The sequence below is a fragment of the Misgurnus anguillicaudatus genome, chromosome 10, assembly GCF_027580225.2.
Source record: "Misgurnus anguillicaudatus chromosome 10, ASM2758022v2, whole genome shotgun sequence".
In the NCBI taxonomy this organism is placed as follows: domain Eukaryota; kingdom Metazoa; phylum Chordata; class Actinopteri; order Cypriniformes; family Cobitidae; genus Misgurnus; species Misgurnus anguillicaudatus.
The window spans coordinates 35,392,572-35,414,535 of NC_073346.2; the positions used below are offsets into that span (position 1 = coordinate 35,392,572).

A 21,964-nucleotide genomic window follows, 5' to 3' on the forward strand; every position below is an offset into this window, starting at 1 on the left:
AAAGTAGATGAGGAAAACTAGGATTCCGTGTACTCAGCGCGCCGCCATTGTTTGTTTACATTGCGTGGAATGGTGCGCTGTAATCTGTGGAGCGGATTTATGGCATTCTGTAGAAAAGGGGGAGTGGCGTTTATTGCATTTTGAGAAAAAACGAGAAAAGATGACAGAATAACATGCCGGATATTGGATTTTGCGTATAATTAATTATTTACTTTTTAATACTGACCTGATATAATACTGATTTTGGCAGTAACTCATTTTTTTCAAAAATGGCGTTTGTTGCGTTTTGGAGCCAAACTCTTCAAATATACTTTAAATTAAGTAAGAAAGGTATGTAAACAACAGCACAGCATGGTAAAGATAGAGTAACTGATGTAATCTGTGTAGGCTGCACAGTGATCACCGAATGCGTGTTTGAGCTGTCTTTATTTGAAAACATCCTGTACTAACACATTTTAACCATTGTTTTGTCTCAAGATGTTTTGTCTCCTAATATATCTATAAGGCCTAGTCCTGGTTAAGTGTAAACCCTGTCCGGGAAATCGCCCCAGGGTGTTAAGAAATTAAAAGACTTATTGTGATCCATTTTGTGTAGCACACACTTTTGTTTGTGCTCTGCAGAAGACGAACTCCTTTCGATCCTCTAGTATATGCTTTTCTAATCATCTACATGATCCCAATCACCTGGGGCCTCATTTATAAAGTGTGCGTACGCACAGATTTGATCGTAAAGTGTGCGTATGCAAAAATCCATGGCAAAGTCCATATTTATAAGAAATGTCTTTGACGTGGAAAAGTGCCTATGTCAGGGTCTGAGCAGACGTACGCACTTTTGCTTGTCTGATTGCTGCAGGTTTTTGGAAATATAAGCCATTCTTGCTGCTTGAAATTGGGTTTAAACATTGAGAAGCGCTCTTTTATATGTCTATGACATTAAATAGGCATCGTTTAAAGGCTGAGAAGTGAAACTGCTCAGTTGCGCACAAGTTCAACATAATTTGCGATAAATTTCACATCTGAAAGAAACAGGTACGCATTTTTTGCGCGTACGTTTGGTTTATGAATCACACATACGCATTTTTTAATAATAATCGTAAGATCAAATGTAGGATGGTTTCTATGCAGCATTGTATAAATGTGGCCCCCGGATTCAGGTGTGTTTGAATAGAAAGAGTTGGAAAATGTGATGGTGTGGCTTCAGGAACAGGGTTGGGAAACACTGATCTACAGTGATGGGAAGCAATAAGAGTCATGTGCCTTTTAATGGCTGGTAAAGTAGTAGCTCAAGTTCATGATTTAATCAAAGTTTATGCAGTTTGTAAGCAGACAAACATCTTGCCTTGTGGAGTCTACCTATTGTTGACCTGTTGTTATAAACCTGGGCCCATATTTATAAAACTTCTCAGAAATGCTCTTAACTCTTAAACCATTTTATTTTTAAGTTGCCAGCTATGGCCAGCATTTTTCATGATTTTTACAAAAGTTTAATGCCTTCCAGAAAATGTTCTTCTTTAAATATATATCAAATGAAAGAACAGACAGAAGATAATTTCATTTTTGTCTTAACTTGAAAATCTTAATTTCCATTAGAACCTCATTTACGACAAAAACTATTACAGAATGATGTTCATAAGTGCATTATCTTAACTGCAGATAGGAAAGTAGTATTACAGAAGCATCCTAACTTGACAAAACATCCTAAAAACGGCCTTAACTTTAGAGTAACCCCACAGGTGTCCTAAATTAAAATGATTGCTGAAACAATGATAGACATTCAATTTTTTTTAACAAAGTCAAGATGATAAACAGCACGTATTTTTCACATTTTCCACATACCGTACATTTTAGTAGCTTCAGATGTCACTCTGTTCCTGAAACTCACAGATTTTGTACAAAACTCATCAATTTGAAAAGCTCTGTGTCCCTGATTGGCCAGCTAACCTGTACGTTGTGATTGGCCTGAATACCTCTAACGTCAGCCTGAAAAAGTGACGCTCCTTACCATGTTTTAAAGATTCGGTCACAATGCAATGCTGACAGGAGTTAACTTACAGGCTGTGTGAGTCTGAAGCGGGAGGAATTATGATAATGTCGGTCTTTACTACATCACCAATCCCAGGAAATAAAGTTACTTTGGGGTTTGTACCTTTTGCACATTATTAACATTAAAATACAAATCATCCTTGCATTCAAGCATTTCTTCATTCATTATTCTTCATGTGATGTTTACTCTCTAATTTTATTTATTGATTCAGTGACACATCATTTATTTTATTTGTTAATTCTTTAAATCACAACTAACCTGGGATGCATGTACTGTATGGTGTCTGTCTGTCTCCCTTGTCTTGCGCTTTTACTTTGAAAGTCATCTTCTTCAATGTTTGCAAATCAGCATTTGATGTTTATTCCTCCACCTTTGAAAGTCTAGTTTCCGTTTGTTGTCGTGGAAGGTCATTGTAACCACATCCATCTCTTTGTAATTTATTACTTCATTGTTTCGTGCTTGTCATTGGTTCCCATCATGTATTTATAGCCATGTCTGTTGATAGTTAGCTTGTCAGTTGTTGAATTAATTAATGTATGGACGTATTTGTTCGTGGTTCTTGTTTCCTGTATGTTGGATTATCTGGTTTCTTGTTTGTACTCTAAATAAATTGCATCTGGGTCCGCTTTCCTTAGCCTGCCTGTTTGTCTGTCATTTATCACAACAAATTACTTTAGATACTTAAAGCTGCAGTAACATTTTATTCTGTTAAAAAAAGAAACAAAAATCAGTTATTGAGTAAAAATGTGTTAAAATGATCTCATTACCTTGCACTGATTCACAATCATGATTAATGTATAAATTGTAAGTACTTCCGTTACGTTGATATATAGTATACTGACAGATCCGATCTGATGCGGTGATCACAGACATCACATTCACCTGCACAGTGTAGCGGGGCGAAGCACAACAGAAGTACAGAAAATCACTCCGCAAATAACTGTAATTTTATATTATAAACAGAGATGGTGATAGAGAGGCCAAAACTACAGATTGCTGCTTTAAAGCAACACTATGTAGTTTTTATGTAAAAATGACTTACAGCTCCCCCATGTGGTTGAAAAGCGCAACAGTGCCTGGTATCAGACACTCTTCTGTAGGCAGGGGGAGGGGCGGGGCTGTGTTTTCTACCCTCCACCGCCACTTTCAGAGTATGCTTGTAGCAGCTAGGAGGCTGCTCAGGTTGCAGCAACAGTACAATTCATCCAGTTAAGAGTTGTTCTATCACTGAAATAATTTTAGAGAAATTATTTAAAGGTAAAAAAACTACATAGTGTTGCTTTAAAGTCGCCATGAAACGGAAGTAGCCATTGTCTTTTTTCCCCGTGTTGACGTATAAATGAGTGAAACAGCTTCTGAAAAGTTAAAGGTCCCGTTTTTCCTGATCCCATTTTTCTAACTGTATTTACTGTGAAATGTTGCTGTTAGAGTATAAATAATACCTGCAAAATGATGAAACTCAAAGTTTACTGCCAGAAGTCCTCTTTCAAAGCCTACAGCGAACCGGCGGTTGGATTACAGCCCTTAACTTTCCGGTTGAATTACGTCAATAAAACCGTTTTTGACTAAACTCCGCCCACAGGAATAAATCAGTTGCCAGCTAAGCTCAAATGGCTCTGGCTAAGCGAAGCTGATGTCGATTCACAACATACTAAACAAACTACACAATCCGAGCTCTTTACGTATTTCTGAAGGAGGGACTTCTTAAAACAAGGAAGACATCAGCCCGTTTTTAGGACAGTGAAAGCAGTGGTATAGAGATAAGTAAATTGGGTGAAAAATACAGCTTTTTTACATGTGAACCATGAACACGTGATATATTGTGCACTGTAAACATAATCAAAGCTTTAAAAACACAGGAAGGACCTTTAAAAGGTAGGGCTGGACTTGAAATCATCCATTGAGAACTGATTGAATTGTTAGAAGTTGGGCCACTTTGCGATTTGCTGCAATCTTTTTCCGGACCCCGCCCACCTGCCATATCATATGACTGTAGTAAACCAAGATCATTTCGAGAAGGGGAGGAGATTTGGTTTTTTTGGTTCAGATTTTTTGAGGGCACATGAATTAATTAAATAAATAATAATAAAGCTCACAGATAAGTTGTTTGTAAGAAAAAATATATCACAATGTTCAGAAAAAAATAGTTTTTCATATCAATTTCATTGTGGCTTTAAGTAGATTCAAATGTAAGTATATAAGCATCTTAATCTCTTAAAATTTTAAAACTCATAATTTTACAAAAAACACTTGATGATTACTGGAGATTTTATTGTTCTCATTAATGCACACGGCACATACAGAATAGTAGGATAAAATGTCTGGCACAGGATATTATAATATTAGACTATAAACCAGTTACATGGTTATAGCTTGTTATAATGAAAATATACTGCAAATGGTAAATGCATTTATATTTTGTTCACCAAACTCATAAAATTTAAGAAATGTCTCATTAACCCTGAAAGTTTAATTCTGTTAAAGCACAACAAAAAGTCAAATAATTATTTTTAATTAAGTAAAAAAATAAACCAATGAATTAATCAAGTCAATATGAGTCAACATGTCATTAATAGTTATATGCATGGCACCGCCCATTGATGTTTAGCATAAACAAAGTCACCATTGTACATAAAGCTTTTACATTTAAAAGCAGAATATCAAACATTTTAATAAAATCATATTCAACACTGCATTGATCGCTATATCACTTTATACACTGAAAAAAAACTTCTGGACATCGGTTGAACTTGATTCAATTATAGGTTCTCTTAAAATGAAATTAACATAAATTTAAATTAATTTAGTTTTAAGAAAACCTGATTCAATCATGTTGAACTGGTGTACATAATTAAATTATGTAGATCCAACAAGAAAAATCATTTTAAGAAAACTTAATTCAATCATGTGCAACCCGAACGTAGACAATGATAATGATGATATACACTATAATGAAAGTGATACCCAAACCAACAGCAGTGTGATTAAGTATGCGTGCCATTCTGGAGCTTTTCTCCGCTAATTGCTGTTGTCCAGACATGTTGGCATTTCGAGTCTGTGAAAGCAAGTGTGAAACATTGTGTCAAATAAATGCTTCTCATAATATCCCTTTTATGTTCTCATGCATTTGATATCAACATACCTGGTAAAAAAAGCATTTTACTGTAAAATCTGACTCTTAAACACAATGTGCACACAACAAACATGATTATTAAATGTTCAGTGCTCCAACTCATGTACAATAGTAGTAGTAAAAATATGATCTTGGTTTATATAAACAGTTTTTCTCATGGCACTGAAAGCAGGTTTGTTTGCTCACGAATCCAAACAAACCTTATGGAAATATTCCTTTTGTGTAAGCAAACACCAAGGGTCATTGATAAATGACAAACAGGATACATTACTGAGCCTCTATGGACTAAGTCCAAACAGCTGGTTAATGATGCTTGCGTGACTTCTTGTGAAATGTCAGTGGGTGTTGCATGTCACAACTCCCTAACAAAAAACCCTTGTGATCAGGAAGACGTCAAGGAATATTATTTCTCTCAAAGAAATTGTATATTGTCTGTGGCACTTATGAAGCATTTGCCATTCGGAACCTATTAGAGCATATCTATCTATCTATCTATCTATCTATCTATCTATCTATCTATCTATCTATCTATCTATCTATCTATCTAACTATCTATCTATCTATCTATCTATCTATCTATCTATCTATCTAAATGCACATATGTTCATATGATCTGAGTTTGTCAATGATAGGGATGTTTACAATAAACTTGTTCATAATCTAAAGTGTAATTTAATTATTGTACTTTAAAAAAGGATTATTTGCAGATTTCCTCATTATTAAGAATTAAATAAATAAGAAAATGATTCACACTTACAGACATGGAGTGAATCAGAGCAGCAATGCCCAGTGGTAAACAGCAGCACAGCATGGTAAAGATGGAGTAACCCAGGTAATCCGGCAGTGGATTTGCCAGTGGAGTCGGGCCCACATAAACTGTCGGCTGTACAGTGATCGGAGGCTGTCCTGGATATTGGGCCTGTGGGATTGGTTGGCCACCTGGAGGTCCATATTGCTGGGGTGGATATCCAGCATTAGGGTATCCTTGGTTTGCCTGGTATGGTGGAGGTGCGGGCTGCGCAATGCCTGACTTCTCTGATGAATTCCAGCTGGGATCCATTTTCTGTTGTCGTCTTGCTGTCCTCTGGTTCAAGCTTTTTCTTTTGTAGACCTTTGTCGCATATGGTGAGGATTACTTTGGTAGCAGGCAAATGGGAGGGGAGCTGTAGCTTTCATAAGGGAGGAGTAACAAGAAATTCAGCTTTGGTTTCCAGTAACATACATTATGTTAATACCTCTAATTGTATAATGGAAAACCGCTATAATAGTTACTATGTCAAATATGTGTGTCTATATGACTCCATGTGGGTCAAAGTATATAGTCAATATCATTAAAGGTGTGGTGGCGTGAAAGTAAACACACTTTTAAATAAAAACTTAACATTACTGAGCTAAAACATTGTAGCGGATCAAAGCAAGGAAGCTAAGGAATTTCAGGAACGTTGTTAGAGTTTAATAACTTGGCAACGGTACGTATATGCCCACATTGTAAAACATACAGTCACAAAGACTCCATTCAACCCGAACCAGCGTCCAGACTCCTCCCGTTTCCCTTGAAGGCCAGCATAAACAGGGTTGTGGCTAGAAGGGATACAGCTACAGACAAAATATCTTGAAATATCACCAGATGAGCGCTGTTTTCATCTTAATCCTACCGCAAAACCCAACATTTCAGGGGCCAGCTGATCTAGCCAGAACCCATAAACAGAGTAAACATTTCCCATAGCCCCACCCTTCCGAAGATAACCAGACATATCTCCTTTTAAATACACTGACTGAAGAAACACAGACACAAAACATAAAGCGTCACCCTGATTTTTTACAGTTTTTTTTATTCGCTTTGGTATTATTATTGGTGTACATTTTCAAAACTCTTAGTACAAAAATCCAAACTGATCACACTTGTAACGCAGCTAGTCATTCTTTCAAAAGCTGAGGTAATGCTTTCAGTAAGTTGCACATGTTTTCAGTCCACATAATCATTGTTTCAAATACAAGATTATTGTAATATGTAATGAGAACATTTGTTTTAATCACCGAAATACAACGGTGTGATCTTTCAGTTTAGCACTTTTAACAATCAGTTCATCCAACAGCAAACAATGCAAGATACATGTTTCAAATCAGCCTTAAAAGTGTTGAAATAAATGTGCTACAGTACTAAAAAATACATATTACACAGTTTCACGTTAGGCAATACACTTACATTACTTACATAATCTATCATTTCCAAAATATCCATTCTATGTGTAATCAAGTGAAGGATCAATGAAAACATCCTCTACAATCATTTGAGCAAATTACAGTTTTTATTTTTCAGATAAAATAGTAACGTAGGTATACTTTCTATAATGTAACTAAATGAGAACAAAACATAACAGTGCACACATTACTTTACAGTAAATTTGGATCAAGCCTGTCTTGAGCATTTGGCCGTAGATTTTCGTCCACCTCTTTGACCTCTCTGTGGATGCCCATGCCCACCTCCTTGACGGATCCCTTGTCCACAAGATCTTCTTATTCCTTGCTGTATGTCCTGTTTCATGTTGAAATAAATTGCCAGTGTTTCACCCCCACTTTTACAGTAAACTATAATGACCAACTGTGGTTACCATGTAAAATCAATTAGCAATTGATGTGGTTACACATACTTTATATGTTCGTACAAACACAGGTTTTATTTCTGTAGTTCTCAAAATCCATATACTGTATATTGCTGAAATGAAAATATATAGGTTTGCCAAATGGTTCAGTGATTAACCATTAAGATCAGTTGGATTTAGTGCTGGTCAAATGTATTCACGCAAATGAGATGAGAAGCATATCAAAAGTATTATAAGCATTGCATTGTGAAAGACAATTACTTCAAATGAAATGTATTTCTTTGATGACACAATGATTAAGTGTGGTGAAAAAGTGAATGTATAATTTTGTGTGTTGTACTTAGTCAATTGAACATGTGATTACATGTTTGAAAAAAAATGACTCTTTGATGATCTGCTTTGAGTTTTGTACTAACAGTTGTTACCACATACTTGTGAAAATAGCACCAAAGCGAATAAAAAAAACTGTAAAGCACACTGATAATTAGGACACAGTTAAAGGGATAGTTCACCCTAAAAGTCTGTCATCTTTTTCTCATCCTCATGTTGTTTTAAGCAGTTTTACAAAAAAATGAGACAGAATTTTCATTTTTGAGTGAATTATCTTTTTAAGACACAAGCATATATTACTAATATATATATATATATATATATAAAATAACATATATTGGGAAAAAAATGTGTTTTTCATTTCAATTTCATTGTGACTTTAAGTAGATTCAAATGTAAGTATTTCTGCACTGCACTAAATGTAAGCATCTTAATCTTTTAAAATTTTAGATTTAAAAATGAAAACTCGTAATTTTACAAAAAACACTTGATGATTACTGGAGGTTTTATTGTTCTCATTAATGCACACAGCACATACAGAATAGTAGGATAAAATGTCTGGCACAGGATATTATAATTAGTAGACTATAAACCAGTTACATATGGTTATAGCTGAAAATATACTGCAAATGGTAAATGCATTTATATTTTGTTCACCAAACTCACCAAAAATTTAAGAAATGTCTCATTAACCCTGAAAGTTTAATTCTGTTAAAGCACAACAAAAAGTCAAATCATTCTTTTTAATTAAGTAAAAAAAAATAAACCAATGAATTAATCAAGTCAATATGAGTCAACATGTCATTATTAGTTATATGCACGGCACCACCCATTGATGTTTAGCATAAACAAAGTGACCATTATACATAAAGCTTTTACATTCAAAAGCAGAATATCAAACATTTTAATAACATCATATTCGAAACACTGCATTGATCGCTATGTCACTTTATACACTGAAAAAAACTTCTGGACATCGGTTGAACATAATTAAATTAGGTTTTCTTAAAATGAAAGTAACACAAATTTAAATTAATTTAGTTTTAAGAAAACCCGATTCAATCATGTTGAACTGGTGTACATAATTAAATTACATAGATCCAATTTTTTTTTTTAAGAAAAATCATGTGCAACCCTGAAACTTTTTTTAGTGTAAACGTATAGCGTAGACAATGACAATGATGATATACACTACAATGAAAGTGATACCCAAACCAACAGCAGTGTGATTAAGTATGCGTGCCATTCTGGAGTTTTTCTCCGCTAATTGTTGTTGTCCGGACATGTTGGCATTTCGAGTCTGTGAAAGCAAGTGTGAAACATTATGTCAAATAACTGTTTCTCATAATTTCCCTTTTATGTTCTCGTGCATTTGATATCGACTAGTGATAGACCGATATATCGGCCGACCGATAAATCGGGCCGATATTTGCGAGTTTTATGTGTATCGGCCGATACATGGCTTCCGTGTTCGCCCTTTTTTTACGGCATTATTTACAGACAGAGTGCTGGAAGCCGCAAGCAATTGCAGGTCATGTGACTAAAAACAACCAACCTTTCCATGACAACATCGAAAGCTCAGCCTAACTGAACAAAGCGGGTTTTATTTCTCATCTGTATGGAGCAGTTTCCTGGGTCGGGTTGCACCAGTCGTTCGTAAGTTCTTACTTAAACTGGGACGTAAAGTCCAAACTAGAGGCTTAGTAACTACTAGCTAGTTTATAACTAACTCTTTACTTAATTCGGTTGCACCACTTGTTCTTAAGGCAGAACGTAGCTAGTAGGTCGTAAGCTCTCCATAAAGTAATGCGTTGTCGCATAGAATGACGTTTATTTTTCTTAACCCAATCACACGCCTTATAATGGGCAAACAGGAAATAGTCTGAACAGTACGTAATTTCAAACTCATTATTGTCTCGCCTAAACTGAAAGTTAAAAAAAGACGTTAAAGCATATGTTATCGAACTCAAAACATTACACTTTTAATTGAAAATATATATCCCACACATGGAAGAGAAAATAAACCGCAAGACATTTTAAATCTTATTTTAATTGATGGATACACAGAAAATTAAACAGTTCTTGAAAACTCGTTGACGAATTTGCGGCTCTTCATAATTAATACGAGCTCATCGATGTTATATAATCTGGATGACATCTTATTCCAAACGTTATTCATGGACAGGGGCTTCCGTAAATATTTAGTTACAACGTATTGTTACGTTTAAACTAAGTTTAATGGTGCAACGCAAAAACATTTAGTAGTGCATAAGTTGTAACTTAGTGCCCATTTACGTCGTAACTAAGCTACGTTGTAACTTACGCACAGCTGGTGCAACCGGCCCCTGGACAGGGATTAGACTAGTCCTAGACTAAAAAAAATGTCTGTCCAAACTAATAACATCTCTTTTTAACAACATGCCATTTTTTACATAATTTTTATAATATAAATTGAGTGAGCAAAAGCAGTATCGGCTCCAAATATCGGCAGCTGTATCGGTCATCGGCTAAGGCTGATGAAACAAAAACCGGTATCGGCACTGAAAAATCCATATCGGTCGATCCCTAATATCGACATACCTGGTAAAAAAGCATTTTACTGTAAAATGTGACTCTTAACCACAATGGACACATAACAAACATGTTTATAAAATGTTGCTCCAACTCATGTACAATATAGTAGTAAAACTATGATCTTGGTTTATATAAACAGTTTTTCACATGGCACTGAAAGCAGGTTTGTTTGCTCATAAATCCAAACAAACTTAATATGGAAATACTCTTTTTGTGCAAGCAAACACCAAGGGTCATTGATAAATGATAAACAGGATATTACATTACTGAGCCTCTATGGACTACAGTCCAAACAGCTGCTTAATGATGCTTGCGTGACTTCTTTTGAAATGTCAGTGGGTGTTGCATGTCACAACTCCCTTACAAAAAACCCTTGTGATCAAGAAGACGTCAAGGAATTATATTTCTCTCAAAGAAATTGTATATTGCCTGTGGCACTTAGGAAGCATTTGCCATTCGGAAGCTATTAGAGCATAAATATCTATCTATCTATCTATCTATCTATCTATCTATCTATCTATCTATCTATCTATCTATCTATCTATCTATCTATCTATCTATCTATCTAACTAAATGCACATATGTTCATATGATCCAAATATGTTCATAGGAAATAGGGAAGTTTAGTTTAAACTTGTTCAGATTCTGTAGTTTAATTATTGTACTTCAAAAAAAAAAAGTATATATATATATATATATAATTTTTTTTTTTTTGAAGTACAATAATTAAACTACAGAATCTGAACAAGTGGCACTCCCATTTGCCTGCTACAAAAGTAGCATAATATATATTATTTGCAGAATTAAATAAATAAGAAAATGATTCACACTTACAGACATGGAGTGAATCAGAGCAGCAATGCCCAGTGGTAAACAGCAGCACAGCATGGTAAAGATGGAGTAACCCAGGTAATCCGGCAGTGGATTTGCCAGTGGAGTGGGGCCCACATAAACTGTCGGCTGTACAGTGATCGGAGGCTGTCCTGGATATTGAGCCTGTGGGATTGGTTGGCCACCTGGAGGTCCATATTGCTGGGGTGGATATCCAGCATTAGGGTATCCTTGGTTTGCCTGGTATGGTGGAGGTGCAGGCTGCGCAATGCCTGACTTATCTGATGAATTCCAGCTGGGATCCATTTTCTGTCTGTACTTTTTTTGCTTGTGATCTGTTGTCGTCTATCTGACCTCTAGTTCAAGCTTTTTCTTTTGTAGACCTTTGTTGGATATGGTGAGGATTACTTTTGTAGCAGGCAAATGGGAGGGGAGCTTTAGCGTTCATAAGGGAGGAGTAACAAGAAATTCAGCTTTGGTTTCCAGTAACATATATTTTACAATATGGAAAAACTGGTATAGTTACTATGTCAAATATATGTTATCTATATGACTCCATGTAAGTCAAGTATACAGTCAATATGATTAATGGTGAGGTGACGTGACACTTTAGCATTTGTAGTGGATGAAAGCAAGGAAGCTAAGGAATTTCAGAAATGTTTTTAGAGTTTAAGAACTTGGCAACTGTACGTATATGCCCACATTGTAAAACTTCCAGTGACAACGACTCCTTTCAACCCGAACCAGCGTCTAAACTCCTCCTGTTTCCCTTGAAGGCCAGCATAAACAGGGTTGTGGCTAGAAGGGATACAGCTACAGTCAAAATATCGTATATATCACCGGATGAGGGCTGTTTTCATCCTAATTCTACCCCCAAACATAACCCTAAATCCAACATTTCAGGGGCCATAGCTGTATCCCATCTAGCCAGAACCCATAAACAGAGTAAACATTTCCCATTAGCTCCACCCTTCCGAGGATAATCACCGGACATATCTCCTTTTTAATACAATAACTGAAAAAACACAGACACAAAATTAAAGTGTCACCCTTTTTTGATGCATACTGATAATTAGGACACAGTTAACGGGATAGTTCACCCAAAAATTCTGTCATCTTTTTCTCATCCTCATGTTGTTTTAAACCTGTATGAATTTCTTTTTTCTGATGAACACAAAGAAAGTTTTTTTTTTTTTTTATAAATGATGGTAAGCACACAACTGATGGTAACCATTGACTTTCATAGTAGGAAAAAAAACTCATACAGGTTCACAACAACATGACACAGAATTTTGAGTAAACTATCCCTTTACAGTAACTAGGCACAACCATTAAAATATATAAAATAACTTACACATTATTTTCCAATGCACACAATAAGTGGTTATGTGGTCATGAGCTCTGGTTAGTTGCATTCACTGGAGTTCAAGCGTAAAACCAAATAGGGGTGGGGACAAATTAACAGACTGAGAGAAAACCAAATAAAGGTGGGGACAAATTAATAGACTGAGAGAAAACCAAATAGGGGTGGGGACAAATTAATAGACTGAGAGAAAAAGGCATTGCTGCAGCAACATTGAAAGCGGTGAAACGGCACGGCACCGAAACTAAAACAATTATATGCACTCATCATCAAAAATGTAAAATGGCCTACAGCTCAAATGTTTTTATTTAAATTTCATTTTCTTTTAAATATATATATATATATATACACACAGTTGGACGAAATAAAGGATGTGTGAGCAGGGCCTAAAACGACTTTTTTGCCAAATGATAACAAAGTACTTTTACACAAACTAAACGTATCTAGATAATACTTTTCAGCAATGCACTATTTGTAAATGTAAACTAACTACATTAGCTTGCATGAACTAAACGAGAAATATTTCCACAGCATTTATTTACAGTATCTTGGTACATAACTTTCGAAAATTTTCCATGGTTTTACTACACTGAAAAAAAAAACATTACAGTAAAACCATGGTCAGCACAAAATAACCGTGATTTTGTATACATGGTTTTCAATAGTTAAACCATGGTTGGTTAAGTGAAACCATGATTTTGCCAATAGTATTCAATACACCAACATGGTTACTACCACTTTTACCACAAAAAACCCGGTTAATTTTCGTAAGGGATTTTTTAAACATTAGCTGATGCACAGTTAACGTAAACAGACAATAATTAATATTATCATTATTAAAGATACAAATACTGTATTGTTAATTATAAATTGTTGCTAGCAAATGTATTACTTCAGTGGAACTTGTAAAGTGTTGCCCATTAAAACTCCTTCAATTTCGTGAGGATTGTGATGTTTGCGCATCATGTTGCCGCCACATTATGGGTTTATGAAGAACAGAATTGGGAAAGTTAATCGTCCAAAACAAAGCAATACCTTGTTAGGAAGATGTTAGGAAGTGTTTGCCTTCACACAACGCAACAGAGACCCGACAGGCGGATGACATGAAAGTACCACAAGAGAAAATTCGCCACGCCTCGTCTGTAGAGTCACGTTTCAGGATCCGTTATGAACCGGGTCAGCTCCAGTCCAAGCTCCGTTCCATAGTTTATTGCCTCAACCCGGAAATAATGTCTGAAATTGCGCTTTTTTGACGTTACTAAACACGTTGAATGTTTACTCATACTAAATACGTTTAATGTTACTTAATACACACGTTATTTCCGTGTTCGAGGTGGGAAAATATCCGAATTATGTAATAGATGCCATTTCTCAATCCAAAGGCTGCAGCCTCCCGAGGTCGCACATGCAGACTGCATACGTCATAAAGCCTGGTTTATTTCAGTTAAGAGAGCATTACATTGGCAAATCATGAGCATTTTATAACAATTTACGATTAACTAAGAATAATAGTCAACTTTATAATTGTTAATATTTTTTAAATAAGACAATTATGGAGGCTGCACGAGTGGCAAACAGATTCAGACTAGAGGGGATACGGCAGTTACGCCAGAATCTCGTGAGATGTAGGGCTAGGTTTAGTAGGATTAGGAGGAAAACAGCGTTCCTCCGGCGAGAATTTACGAGATTTTGGCAGTAGCTGTATCCCATCTAACCACAACCTGCAAAACATTATAAATAATAATGTTGGTAAGTCTTTTTATGTGGTAAGTTAAGTTTAGGTTAACATTCATAAATGCAAGTAGTTTCGGATTAAGCCCAATATTACCCGATTTAAGATTCAATTGAAGATTTATTTTAAAACACTTAAAGGACATTCAATTTGCAAAGCTATCAGGACTGTGGACTATTACAATGCTTTAAATTCCTCTTTTTTAAATAGTTGTAAACCTTACCTATTCTTTTCAAATTTTGTCTTTTTATTTTATTTATTTATTCATTCATTTTTTATGTGTTGTTTTTGCAAAAGGGCTGTTTACAAGGTATGAATAATGGCTTAAAAAATCAACAAAATGTCTGGTTTTATTAACTTTCAGTAACCAGTAAGTGCAGTTTTTTCCTGGTCTTCCATGAAACAAAGTCATGTGTAAAAGATAGACATGCAGGCATCAAGACATTTCTTATCTTATCAAATACAAACAGTGAAAGCAGATATCCACCAGGAACACAGTAGCCTACATGCTATCAGATTGTTCAAATATGACTTTAAATTTGCATCTGCACCTGGTAAATCCCTTATCATGGCAGACACCCATGTTGATCTTTCACAGACAGATGAAGGTGGTCTTTCAAATCTAGCCTACTCAAAAAATATTGGGGCGGTTTCCCGGACAGGGATTAGACTAGTCATAGACTAAAACATTTTTAAGAGCTGTCCAAACTGAAAACAACTTGCACTTACATATCTTAAAATACATAAGTGCCCTTTGTTTTGCCTCAAAATGCACACAGGTAATGTTTTTAGTAAGGCATGTTCGTTAAAACTAGTTATATTTCCTAATTAAACTAAGGCCTAGTCCTGGATTAAGCTAATCCCTGTCCGGGACCGCCCCATTATGCGTAACAGTTTGTGTTGTCCTCTATAAAAGGTGCACATGCAGGTAATTCTGAAACAGGATTTGCTTAATATACAAATCTGCTTCACATTCGGGTCTGCTCCACCCTTCAATTCCCATCGAAAGGCTCCTTCTATTCAGTTCTGCTTTGCAAGTGAAGCAATATTGTTCTTTGTTTAGCAATAGTTTGTGTTAATAGACTAATTGTTGTTTGCTAATAAGGGAAATTTTATTGCCACACAAAAACTATTAGATGCCTTGTTAGACCTGTTGGCAGAGAATTGCATTAGCAGCACAAAGGATGTGGGTTTGAATTCATGGATACGGATTATAAAAAATGTAGGCATATTTCGTTGCACTGTAAATTGCTGTAAGTGTCTGTAAAATGTAAACGGATTGCATGGCACACTTCAACTTTAGTGGTTTAAATTTTTATTGAATCTACAGTCAAAAGCAAGCTGTACAACGACATATCATAAAATACATTTACTTTAATAATCACAGCTTCCATTGATTTAAAGAATATAATAATCTATTTTAAAGCATATACATTTTGTTCATTTTAAAGGTGCAGTGTGTAATTTTTAAAATGATCTCTTGAAAGAAATGCTAAATAATATTCAAAACAATATTATCAGGGGTTTATAAAGACCTTTCATAATGAACCGTTATGTGTTTATTACCTTAGAATAATACGTTTTTATCTACATACACGGAGGGTCCCCTTACATGGAAGTCGCCATTTTGGGCCGCCATGTTTCTACAGAAGCCCTTAACGGACAACATTTTTTTACTAAGTGGTCTCCGACTATGAAATGCTTGTCCGGTGGTGGATATCATAGCTTTTCTATGTGAGAGCATTAGGGGTGAGCAGTGGACTGAGCCGTTGGTTGCAATTCGCAACCTCACCACTAGATGCCGCTAAAATTTACACACTGCACCTTTAAGTCAATAATGATTATCCTGTCAAATACAGTATCAATACCTTTTAAACCTGAGTATAGCTCACCACATCACTACTTTTTGTATGTCTCCCTTATCTAACACACCTGTTTCATCTTATAGGGTTTTAAATAAAGACTTATAATACAAAGGTCCAGGACATGGCTGAGAAGCTCTAAAATAGATAAAGCATTTAAAATCATATGAAACACTTCACTAATGTAGTTTAGAAAGTTTCATAATTATAATCTGAGCAAGAGAAAGCAAAGTTTAAGGTGCAATACATATGTGCTTAAAAAAATGACATTAGAGGGATTTGTATATGGTAGTAGTATTCATCGTTATGATGTGTCTAATAATTTTGGAAATATATTATTGCTGATTGACATTGATTACAATCACACAGATGATATACACGACAAGGAGGGTAAGGCCGATACCAAGAGCGACATTGTTGAGGGTAAGAGCCATTCTTGAACTGTTCTCTGCTTCTTGTCTGTGTCCGGACATGTTAGCATTCCGAGTCTGGGAAAGCAAATGGAAAATAGCATGATGTTAATCATGTTTTTCACAAATAAGCAAACATGATAAAAATGTTCAGATCTGTAGTATACTGTACTACACTGCAAGAAATGATTTTCAAGAAAAAAATTCCCAATATTTTGGTCCTGTTTTCAGTAAAAATATCTAAAAATTCCTAAACTAAAAAGGTCCTTTCTTGATGAGCAAAACGACCCAAGAAAATAAGTCTAGTTTTTAGACCAAAAATATCAAATTTAAGTGATTTTGTGCATAATACAAGCAAAAAAAATCTGCCATTGGGGTAAACAAAAAAAATCTTGAACATTTTTCTGAAACACTAAATTCAAGAAAAATTCATGAAATATTTGCTTACCCCATTGGCAGATTGTATTATGTAAAAAATCACTTAAATTTTATATTTTTGGTCTAAAAACTAGACTTATTTTCTTCGTTTTGCTCATCAAGGAAAAGCATCTTAATTTAGGAATTTTTAGATATCTTAACAAAGACCAAAATACTAAGAAAATGTTTTCTTGAAATCATTTTTTGCCTAGTACTTTACGTTAAGATAAAGTGAGTGTGTTCACATGCACAAGATAAGCAAATGTCTATCCAAAATCAACTTATTATAGAAACAGGTTTTTATGCGTTTATATGCAAATCAATAAACCAGCCCAGCGGAAAACTACACTTACATGGGATTTTTGGATATGCCATGTTACTTGCAGGCAGTGTGTCACCGCCTAGTCTACACAGTCATTCAAATAAGACTGCAGATAGTCTGCCAAAAGTTATCTTGTATATCTTTTCATGTTTGCACAACTTGTAAATGCAAGGAAAGTTTTTTATTTCACAATTTCTCCATCAACACGGATCATGGGCAGACTTTTATGCGTTACTTTACACTTAATTCTGTTTATCACGGTTATCTTTTACACATGGAGACATGCGCACATAAACAAAACTATGAGAAAGTTTAGTTAAGTAAAGGCATGTTTTATGTTATCAGTTTATTAAGAATAATCGGAGTAATGCCCGGTACACACCAAAAGATTTTTTACATCTGATCAGATTTTCAAAATGTGAGACCACAAACATGAGGATCAAATATCCTAGATTTAACCGTTTTGCTCCTATAGTGTATGTCTTCGACACATCGTGGCACACCACACACAAACAGATTTTCAACCAATCTGGAATGTAAACACAGGAAATCTCGCGAGACTTCAGAATAAGCGCGGACGATATGCAGGAAGAAATTTCAGTGATAGTGTTTGAAATGATTTTCACAGAAAAATTAAGGGGAAAAAAGAAAATGGTTTGGGTGAAGTCATGGAGACAGCGGGAACGTGGTCTGTACAAGTTCACTTTGAATCAACTTCACTTTGTCCTGCGCGCCATGACTGCTTCCGTCTTCCATCATCTCGCTTTCTGATTGGATATTGTTTCGTTTCACGTGGTAATCTTAAAAGCGTGCGCGCGTTTGTCCTCAAAATCAGCTCGATTATCTTTTGGTGTGTACCCAGCACTGGGTTTTAACATTACATACTACATTATGTTCAAACAAATTCTCCATGTCCTCATCTAACATTAAAGGAACAGTATGTAGGATTGTGGCCAAAACTGGTATTGCAATCACAAAACTTGTGGCTAAACCTGGTACTGCAATCACCAGTGGCCAATACACAAAATGACAACATAAATATCAGTTGAGGGCTGCAACTCCACTTTTTAAATGACAATATCCTGCCCGGACCCCTGTTGTCAGTGATATAAGTATTTGAAATGAAAATGATTTCTTAATGTCTAGTGACATATCAGGGCCATTTTATAATTAATTGATATAAATTTCTTACATACTGTTCCTTTAAATGCCCAACAGCTGGTTACACTGTAAAATAATCGCTGTAGTTATGTAGTTGTTTGCCTATAACTTACTATTGATTTAAATTTGTTATTTACTGGTAACAGTTTGTTCAAAGTTAAATAAATATTAAACATTAACAGGTCTTTATCTTTACAGAACAAAACCATTAAACAACAGCCTCATGCAAAGCATTCTGGGAATCAGAAATATACTCCCTGATGAAAAATCCAGCTAAGACCAGCATAAGCTGGTGAGCTGGTTTAAGCTGGTCTCCCAGCTTGGTTTTAGCTGTTTTTGCTGGTATGGTCTAGCTGTGTTTCTAAGCTGGTCTAGTTGGACTGGGAGACCAGCTGACTCACCAGCTAGGCCAGGCTGGGAGGACCAGCTTAAACCAGCTACTGCCACTTTAAACCAGCTACCAGCTCATGATGGTCTTAGCTGGATTTTTCAGTAGGGCATCAACCTTTTTTTCCTTCAGGTTTTGGTTCCCAGTTTTGCACGAGGCTGTTACTCTAGTTCTATTCTGTAAAGATAAAGACCTGTTAACATTCATTTAACTTTAAACAAACTGTTGCCAGTAAATAACATAAAGCATAAGCATTAAGCAAACAGCTGTCAGTAATACCGCAATTTTTACATACATTTGTAATAGTAAAAAAATTATTTGGTTCCCATTACGATTACAAAAGAATGTCAAACCTCTTCTGGTTTGGCATATTTTGCATGTCTGAAAGATGACAATTACAGGCCTATTGCGTTTAAGGGCTTGTGTTTTTTTCTAGCTATTCCCTTTGTCATTGAAGCACATGACAAGGCGTGATAGTTTGTTTAACCACTATAACTTCCTGTATCTGTGTTAATAAACTACATCACATTGCTGTACGACGAAACTGCATTATTTGGTTACGTGGCTTTATTTAACCTGGTTACCAATGCAAACATCATTGATCCCAGTAATCACACACATTACCTTGAAAGTTGATTTAGACACGCAAAATGCATAAAGGTTAAGTTCATTGTTTACTGAAAGAACTCCCGCTTTCTCAATAACAGAAAGTCTCATGACTTGCATAATCTTGTGACCACATATTTGAATAACAATCCAAACATATTTTTATAAGCGCTAAAACATAAAACAAGGTAAAAGTGTGCTTCATTATATTTTCTTTTCTCGACTGTGCAGTAATTCAAGAATATGAATCTGTGTAAGGTCAGTAGTGGTGTATTAAAAACCGACAATTATAATAATTACTCAATAACAGTCAATGAGTAGCTTATGTCATTTGATGATCTGAATTTAATGTTTAACATATTCTGTTTTGTTTCAACCAAAGGTTGGGTCAAATCCCAACCACTGGTTGAAATCAACCCAGCAAACAGTACTTCAGATTGCATAAGACAGAGAAAACTTACAGAGATGGAAAAAATAAGAGCAGCGATTCCCAGAGGTAAACAACAGCACAGCAGGGTAAAAATGGAGTAACCCAGGTAATCTGGCAGTGGATTGAATAGCGGTGTGGCGGTCACATAAACCGTCGGCTGTACAGCGATTGCAGGATGTCCAGGATAAGGCCCTTGGCCGTATGGGCCGACTGGAGCTCCATATTGCTGATAGCCAGAAGTGTTGGGATAGCTCCCTGGAGGAGGATATCCAGTGTTAGGATACTGAGAGGGATCCTGATATGGTGGTGGTTCGTTAGGCTGTAATAATTTTGCCTTCTCAGACGTGTCCAAGTCCGCCATTATTGAGATCAATTGTTGATTTCTTGTCTTGTGTTCTTTTGAGATGACGCAGCTTTGTAAACTCTGTCAAAGAGGAAGTAAACTTTTCTCAGTCACATACTTTGTCCTCTTGTGGTCACATGAGTGTCAGTTAAACGGGGAGGAGTAACACAAATATATTTAGTTTCTCATGTCTGAGATTCTCTTACTGCCGGTGCCTTCATGTGGATTCAACACTATTTCAGATTAGTTAAGTTGAATTAAAAACTTTTACGTTTAATAATACATAAGAGTTTACTTCTCTAACACATACTCTCTGATGGTTTGACATGTTTAGGAGTTGCAACAAATGTCTACAAGCAAAGTGACTTTTTAAAACTGCTTGTGAAATCTTTCTCGTTTGTCTCATGACTATTTTGCCACAAAGCATATGATGACTATAGTCATTAAACATGGTCATGCAAGAAACAATGTGCTGACATAATTGGATCTGGGAGGAAGAGAAAGGGTGGTGAAACGTAGATGGGGAATTTTTTATTACCAAGATTAAAAAAGAACTTTTATGAGAACTTTAAAGAACATTTTAAATCTGGCCTGATTTTTTTGCTCTCCCATAGCTAAAAATTTAGTTGACCATGGCATGAAATTCAGCTTTTTTCGTGCCTTGTGCACAAATGTCTTTTTCATGTCCGTCACACACATTTCCATATAGTTGTTCATGTCGGCGGCACGACTTTCTTTTTCGTGTTATTTAATGTATTGTTTTTTTCATTGTTTTTTCTATTTTCTTACCATTGTTGGTTGGGGTTAGAATCACTTTCTGTTACATTTTTATTAATCCTAACCCAAACCTCAACTCTAACCCCAACTCCGGGAGAGAATATAAAAGCGGAAGAAAAACATGTAGAAACCAATACATAAAAGTACATCCTAACCAAAAACCCAAATCTAACCCCAAGCGACAATGATTAAAAAATAGGAGCAAAAAATGAGGGAACATACATAAAAAATGACACGCAAAAGAAAGTCATGCTACTGGCATTTTTCGTGACTATAACACAGCTTTCCGTGAGATCATGTTGCATTAAACATGGTCATGTGAGAACCAATGAGATTTCACGTGCCTGCCTTGGATCTGTGAGGAAGAGAATGATGGTGAAATGTGGATGGGGAATTTTTCATTACCAAGATTACAAAAGACAAAGCACATTACAAGTTGTCCTCAAAACTTTTGTGCTGCCTTCTGAGAACTTTCAAGAAAATTGAAAGGTCCCAATCTTTCTGTGTTTTTGAAGCTTTGATTGTGTTTAAAGTGCACAATAAAACATGTGTTCATGTTTTACGTGTAAAAAAGCAGTATTTTTCACACAATTTACTTATCTGTATAGCGCTGTTTTCACTGTCCTCAAAACGGGCTG

At 35.6% G+C, this 21,964-nt stretch overlaps 1 protein-coding gene and 1 long non-coding RNA gene across 2 annotated transcripts; both read right to left on the reverse strand.

Annotated features, from left to right (window-relative positions):
• Positions 1–8,597: 8,597 nt before the first annotated feature.
• Positions 8,598–14,147, reverse strand: LOC129448642 (uncharacterized). The gene is made up of 3 exons (XM_055211168.2): positions 13,914–14,147; positions 11,519–11,950; positions 8,598–9,410 (listed from the first exon to the last, which is right to left on the reverse strand). Exons 2-3 carry the CDS (start codon positions 11,819–11,821, stop codon positions 9,258–9,260), a joined length of 456 nt encoding a protein of 151 aa, XP_055067143.1. The 5' UTR covers positions 11,822–11,950; positions 13,914–14,147; the 3' UTR covers positions 8,598–9,257.
• A 1,761-nt stretch (positions 14,148–15,908) lies between these two features.
• Positions 15,909–21,096, reverse strand: LOC129448641 (uncharacterized). The gene is made up of 2 exons (XR_012371621.1): positions 20,238–21,096; positions 15,909–16,960 (listed from the first exon to the last, which is right to left on the reverse strand). It is a non-coding gene; the product is annotated as an uncharacterized lncRNA (long non-coding RNA).
• Between the last annotated feature and the right edge of the window lie 868 nt (positions 21,097–21,964).

Excerpts from the sequence above, each read along its gene's own strand:
- LOC129448642 (XM_055211168.2), bottom strand. The coding sequence starts at position 11,821 with ATGGATCCCAGCTGGAATTCATCAGATAAGTCAGGCATTGCGCAGCCT. Across the intron at positions 9,411-11,518 it reads CTCTGATTCACTCCATGTCT|ACTCGAAATGCCAACATGTC; the intron begins GTAAGTGTGAAT and ends TTGCTTTCACAG.